Source organism: Triticum aestivum, chromosome 3A, assembly GCF_018294505.1.
Source record: "Triticum aestivum cultivar Chinese Spring chromosome 3A, IWGSC CS RefSeq v2.1, whole genome shotgun sequence".
Lineage (NCBI taxonomy): Eukaryota > Viridiplantae > Streptophyta > Magnoliopsida > Poales > Poaceae > Triticum > Triticum aestivum.
The window spans coordinates 368,756,603-368,764,117 of NC_057800.1; the positions used below are offsets into that span (position 1 = coordinate 368,756,603).

Sequence of the window (7,515 nt, forward strand, 5' to 3'; positions counted from 1 at the left end):
TGCTCTGGTGTATGTTGGAGTGTTTGTGGCTCTTGTAATAGCCCACAGATTGTTCTTTAGTTGTTCCCCTTGTGAAGCTTGTGGAAATTCTGATACATCTGCCTAATACAAAACCTGTGTTCAACATCTGGTCACACCTTTGCAACTGCAGCTATAAGACCCTGGAGAACACATAAACAATGCAAGTATCCATTAAATCTAAGCTACATTATACTATATCAAGAAATGAGGTGAAAAGCATAAGGTAATGCACATACCTTTTGCTTATCACGCATGATTGTGTATGGAGAGGTGTTGCATATGTTGAGGTCGTCCTTTAGGCTAGCCAAAAACCACTCCCAGCTGCTAGTAGACTCCACTTCAACAATCCCAAATTCTAGGGAAAAAATACAACCATTGGGGTCAATACCCACTGCTATCAATAAATTCCCATTGTACCTAGTCTTAATCTAACATCCATCCACAAATAGGATTGGCCTACATCCCAACAACCAACCTCTCTTGCAAGTATCCAATGACCAGTACAAAGTTGAGAAATGTTCTTTTGTCTCCTTGGTCTTTTCATCAAAGATCTCCTTTGTGCAAAGGTAGAACTTGTTACTAGGGTTTGTTTGCCTCAACTCCTCTCCATAATCCCATAGCATCTTATACTGGTCATCATCCTCACTTCTGATCTGCTTTACTGATGCTCTTCTAGCCCTTCCCAACTTGCTCCTACTTGGAATTAGATTGTACTCCTGTTGAACCTTCTCCTCAAATTTCTGCAATGGCATCTTCTTGTTGCCCCTAAACTCATCTCTCAATTTTTTGGTTAAAATGGAGCAGTTAGACCCTTCAGCTTCCATGTCTTAGGGCATGTGTGCTGATCACAGTATTTCTTGATCACAAAGCTATTTTTCCTGTTATCCATCCCTACTTTCAAGTACCACGGGCAATCATCAACGCATACTGCTTCTACTGTAGTTGATGTGTTTCTAGTCTTTTTGATTGCAACTCTGTTTCTGATGCTATAAGAGGTAATAGCATGCCTCAGCTCCCCAACAGTACCAAACACCATACCTAATCTGAATACATGTGCGTTCAAATCAGTTTCTGGATTGTAAGTCTTGAAGTTGTACTTAAGTTTATCCCTCTCTTCTTTGGATAACATTATGGTAGGATCATCTAGAGCATCTTCTGCTAGCTCTGTTTGATAGTCACATGTGTAAACCTTTTCTCTGTGATCATCCACCTCTTTGTCGACATGTTCCTCAAAAAGATCATCATCCCCATCCATAATATCATAGTCACTATCATAGAATTCCTCATCTGTGTCTGAATCTGCTGCACCATTTTTATGTTCTTCCTCCACTTCTTCATCAACACATCCTGTAGATGTTGCTTCAGTAAACAATCTCCTTGCTCTCCTTTCAGTTTTCTCACTTATCACTTCAGTTGAGCTAGCTTGTTCTTTTCCCTTGCCATCTTTTGTTGGGGTTACGACCTTTGGCAACTCAGGCAGTCCATCAACTGTAATATGATGTCTAAGAAGGTTGTTTAATGTTTCTCCATGGTCTATGAGCAGCAACAGATTCTTGTGTATAGTGCTAGCTGCTATCATGGCAAGGCTATCAGCATCAGACTTCATCTCTCTCATTCCTTCATTAAGTGCCCTTCCAGGCTGACACCAGTATACATCATGCTGCCCTGTCTCTCTATCATAGCCCAGCTGCTTCACAAAGTCTTCAATCCACAGTATAGACCAAGTGTCACAATCACAATGATCAAACCAATCAACTTCATAGTCAATGTAGTAGTTGTTGTTGCCAGTTCCATAGAAGAATCCTTTGTGATGAATCTCTACTGTGAAATGCCCATCAAAATCACCTGCAATTCACACAATGCAAAAACAGAGAAAATCTTCAGTTAACACTACTTTTGTTCACTAAAACAACATGTATTTAACAGTCCTGCCAATTTCCATTACGTTTTAGTCGTGTCTAGTTACAAATAGTGAATCTAACTACCAGATCTTCAATTAACACTGCCTACTCCCACAGTAACAACAAGCAAACTACATAAATTTCCTGAATCTCTAAAATCAACTGCTGTACGCACAACCATTGTCCAAATATTCAGTTAGCAAATGTCGAAAAATTCAATTAGCTACTGTCAAAATATTCAGTTAAGTACAATTCATGAAAATTACAAACATCTGCACCCATATCCAATGTTTTGACAGGAGCAATTTTTTTTCTAACATTCTTGTACAACGGGTGGTAAATTTCTGAGGCATATCCGAATATTTCAGACCACAAAACAGAGCCCTTTTAAACTCGGGAGAAACCATGTACATAGCTAACACTATGGATGAATGCGTACAGGGTAGAAACCATGTACATAGCCAGCACTATGGGTGAATGCGTATAGGGGAGAAACCATGTACATAGCCACCGATTCGAGCAAATGATTAAAACCCTAACATAAAAAGGGGAGACAGAGGTAGTGGAGAGAGAAACCGAGGGCATGCTCACCATATACAGGGGCTCGTTCCCCGGGATCTCGCCGTCGGGGCTCCATCGCCTTCGATGCCGATCAGCGCTACCGTCCCAATAGCCGCCGCCGTCGCCTATGAACAATCGAGAGGAGAGAACTCAAGGCAAGGGAGTTGATGAGGCAGGATTTTTTCTCAATAATCAAGTCATATGCGGGGTCATATGCGCGTAACTTACGTGCCACACCTCTCCCGCCTCTGCAGGAGCTTTTCTGCGAAAAATGTAAGGTCCAGGTTTTTTTGGCGAAAACAAGGGCCACATGACCTCGCCCGCGCCATCCAGCCATTGACAAAGGGTCCCCCGCCACGCTGGCAGGCCTCGGCAGCACCCAGTTCGTATCCAAATGTGAATATGACCGTGTCTGCACGACGAAACCAAGTTATGTCACAACGTATCTGTACACCACAAGTTTCAGCACCAAACTGATTTTTGTGCCAAGTTTAGACACTTGTGGTGTAATTGACTCTATTTTGCGACATGACTTAGCAGTTAGCAGTAGTCGATGCGATTGGCATGGCTATATCATTTATATTTGCTTGGTCTGTCTCGGTTAAATTACGCTCGTGACTGGGACGTGAACGGACGGTTGGGCCGGACGTGCTAATTTAATCACTCTCCAGTCTAACACGCGCACAACAAACCAAATGTTGGCACGTTTCGTGAAGCTTCGAAACACAACGTATTGGCCATTCAGCTCATAGTGGCCAAGCAGAAGAGACAATTGATATTTCTTCTGAGGAGAGAAGAAGACACAGCTGGCAGGCACGTAGGTCGGCAAAAATCGCAACTAACCCTGGCAGATTAGCCGTCGACGGTGGTGCTACAACGCCGACCGCCGCCTGAATTATTGGTGGATGGTAGTCCCTCATTCGCAGGCGGTCCCACGTACAGAAACACAGAGGTGGGGACGTTTCACTCAAAAAAAAACCAGAGGTGGGGACATCCACACGGTCAGACTCGGACGGATACCAGACCAAGAGACATGATTCAGCAAACGATTAGGCTAGTCATAGTGGGAGTAATTTAGATAGTAACATAGCGCACTTTAAGAATTTTTTGCTTATGTATCATATATTTAATGAGGAGAGAGATGTTTAAAGTAACATAATATGTTACTGTAACATAGCGCTTCCTGAGAAAGAATGAGTCTATAAGCTAATAAATGAAGTCATCTATGACACTACTACTATGTTACTTTGCACTATGGAGATAGTAACTTAGACTAGTGTCATAGGCATGACACTAATATAAATTACTCCCCACTATGACCAGCCTTAGTGCTTCTCCCAAAGCAAACACAAACGGTACGTGCAACTTTGTACTCCTTTTGTTCCAAAATATAGTGCATTCTCGATTTCCGTGTTTCAACTTTGACCAACGAGACCGACTGCAGCGGGAGCAAAAATTATAAATTTATGGTCAAAGTTGAACATTGGGAAACGTGGCACAATATATTTTGGAAACGAAGGGAGTATATTTTTGAGTTAATTCTATCTTTTTACCCTTAAAATTGATGCTTATGACAGAGAATATCATAAATCGGGAATCTTTCAAATTTGACCTCTAATTTAAACATTCCTTCCACATTTTTCCATTGACATAAATTACCCCCAATTTTTACTGTTCATCCCGATTTGGTGCTGATTTGGCATGACACGTCGTCGGTTTTTCAAATTTCATTCGTTTTGTTTTTTATTTTTCATGAAGTTGGACCGGTCTTTGTGAGGGCAGCAAACCGGCGGGTGACTGCGCGCACCCAGGACTGACCACGCCGAGTTGGTCTAGTCGCACTAGGTAGTCGTCGCGCCAACTACTAGCCACGCCCGCCAGCTCGTGTGGTCGATAGAGCGCCACGACCCCATCTTTCCTTTCTTGGGTTTGTTTCTCCCGCCACCCCTTCTCTGTCCTCCCACTCCCCTTTATTTTGTTTCTCGTCGACGGTGCAGTCATGACAATCAAGGCGACGTAGTGCTGGATGGAGCACCTGCCACCGCCGGTGGTAAGCTTTCCTCCTTGTCCATGTCCATCTCCTCCATGTACTAATTAGCTCTGCCTTGATTGTGTTACTTCTAATGCATGTCAATGTCATGGTGATGGATCTGGTATGTCTCCATGTGATGGATCTACTCCATGTACATGTCGTTATCTTCTTCTTTTCTCCATCTGCTACATATTTGTGTACTAATTGCTGAAGATAGGGTCTTAGCACTAAAAAAGGCATGACTTCGAAGATAGGGTTTAAGGACTGTTGACACGACTAAAACACATGGCTTTCTTCAGGACTGAAGCACTAACCTTGTGTCAAGAAAGTCCAGTTATGTCTATGTTTAGTTATAGGTCAAAAATTCGGTTAGAGTGGTCAGAAAAGTTTAGTTATTGGCATGGCTTTGAAGAGTTGTTTATGTGTCTTATTGATAGATCTGAAGTGAGTATAAGGTTTGTTTGTACAAACAAAATGATTTGTGATAGATCTAAAGTTAGAGTTCATGATCGAAGCACTAAGACATGTGATGTAGGGTAGAACCCTATGTGGCCGATCTTCACGAAAGGAGCGGATCCCGCGAAGGACACGAAGAACACGAGGAGGGAAACGAGGAAAACACAAGTGAAACACGAGAGAAACACTAAACCAACAAGAAATAGCCACACAAGTGCTAGATCCTCGAGTACATAAGAGAACACACGATCCACGGACAACTAAGGACGATAAAAAGGTAGCCGTTCTTCTTCGTGAGGAGGTCTTGAGGTTCTTCCCGGAAAGGGGTCTTGAATCCAAAGGGATCTTCTCTGAAGAGGGGTCGCGGTCTCTCTCGTGGAGTAGATCCGATGTGGATGAGCAATGCTCTATCTCTAAATATGAGCTAAACCAATGCTAACCCTAGAAAGAAGGACGAGGAGGAGTATATATAGTGTAGGGAGTTGAAGGGGTACATGGGCCTCGGCCCTTCATTGTGCGTAGATAGGGGAGGCCGGACGTCCGGGCATCGGGCCGGATGTCTGGGCTTTCACGCGGGGCCGGATGTCCGGGCTTTCACGCGGGGCCGGATGTCCGGGCTGGAGATGCCGTATGTCCGGGCTAGGCGGTGGGCTTTTTTTCTCTCGGGTTCGGAGGGGTCCGAATTTCCGGGCTGGTGGCCAGATATCCGGGAGCTCGGGAAGGGCCGGATGTCCGGGCTGTCGGGGCCGGATGTCCGAGGCCTGTAGATGCTTGGCGGTTGTGCAACTTGATGATGGACGACGCCCCAGGGGCCGGACGTCCGGGGTCGTGGCCGGATGTCTGGGTCCTGGGAGGTGTTCTTGACTCCTTCTGTGGGTTCTCTTCATCCATGAACTTGGGGGCTTGTACACCTTCACATGCATCTTTGGGAGGGTCCTCTTGGTACCTAATCATGCACAACGTCTCAGATTTAGGTAGTAGCCATGTCTCGAGAGGATCATATGTAATATCACTAAGGAAGGGAGTCACCTCATTCTCGAGAGCTCTAGCTCTTGTCATGGTCCCTCTTGGCTCTTGTTGAGGCGATGGTAGGTCCATGGGGACGACCGTAGGATGCTCCGCATCATCTCCCCTCCCTTGGGGAAGATCCGACCTCGGATCGAAATCCTCATCACCATGGTAGGGCGAGAGATCCTTGACGTTGAAGTTGTCGCTCACGAAGTACTTGTGCGCGGGAGGTCGATCTTGTAAGTGTTGTTGTTGTAGCGTTCAAGCACCTTGAAGGGTCCATCCACTCGTGGTCGAAGTTTGGACTTTCCTTCGTTGGGGAAGCGGTCCTTGCGAAGGTGTAGCCACACAAGATCTCCAATGTTGAATACCATTGGGTGCTTATTGATGTTGCGCTGGGTCGCAAGTCGTTGTACTTGGCGCTCGATGGTTTGCCTTGTATCTTCATGTACCTTCTTGAGATGGTTCACACGTGCACTTACATCCATATTGATGCGCTCTTGTAGTGGTAGAGGAAGGATGTCCAATGGGGACAAAGGGTTGAATCCGTAGACGACCTCGAAGGGGGACTTGCCGGTTGTGGAGTGTCTTGCGCGATTGTAGGCGAACTCGGCGATAGGTAGACACTCCTCCCACTCCTTGATGTTATTATTGATTAGCACTCGAAGTAGAGCGAAGAGTGTGCGGTTGGTCACCTCCGTTTGGCCGTCGGTTTGAGGATGGTAAGCCGTGGAGAAGAGTAGCTTGATTCCGAGCTTGGCGCATAGGGTCTTCCAAAAGTAGCTTAGGAACTTGACGTCGTGGTCCGAGACAATCGTCTTTGGCACTCCATGAAGACGCAACATTTCCCTACAAAAGAGATTGGCAACATGTTAAGCATTGTCTATCTTGTTGCAAGGAATGAAATGTGCCATCTTGGAGAAACGGTCCACAATGACAAATACCAAATCCTTTCCATTGCGAGTCCTAGGCAATCCAAGTACAAAATCCATGCTCATGTCTTCCGATGGTTGATACGGAATTGGTAGAGGCATGTAAAGGCCATGTGATTGAGTTTTAGACTTAGCTTTGCAACATGTAGAGCATCGGTTTGTGAAGTGGTTGACATCACGAAACATCTTGGGCCAATAGTAGTTCCTTGAGAGCATAGCGAACGTCTTGTTGCGTCCAAAATGTCCCATTAATCCTCCTCCATGAGATTCCTGCAAAAGCAACAAATGAAGAGAAGACTCGGGGATGCAAAGCTTGTTAGCTCTCATAAGATATCCATCTTTGATGTAATAGCATTCCCAAGATGTATGCGTCAAACATTTGGCATAAGGAGTATCAAAAGTTGGATCATGCTCATACAAGTCTTTGATATGCTCAAAGCCAATGACATCCAATGCAAGTTGAGTAACAAACATGCATATGCGGGAAAGAGCGTCCGCCACAATATTTTCCTTACCTTTGATGTACTTGATGACATAAGGAAAAGACTCAATAAATTCACTCCATTTAGCATGATGCTTGTTCAACTTGGTTTGGCCCTTAAGA

The 7,515-nt window shown here is 44.8% G+C and overlaps 1 protein-coding gene across 1 annotated transcript; it reads right to left on the reverse strand.

Annotated features, from left to right (window-relative positions):
* Positions 1–275: 275 nt before the first annotated feature.
* On the reverse strand, positions 276–2,652 carry LOC123058339 (uncharacterized). The gene is made up of 2 exons (XM_044481086.1): positions 2,514–2,652; positions 276–1,866 (listed from the first exon to the last, which is right to left on the reverse strand). The coding sequence occupies exons 1-2, from the start codon at positions 2,557–2,559 to the stop codon at positions 812–814; spliced, it is 1,101 nt and encodes a 366-aa protein (XP_044337021.1). The 5' UTR covers positions 2,560–2,652; the 3' UTR covers positions 276–811.
* Between the last annotated feature and the right edge of the window lie 4,863 nt (positions 2,653–7,515).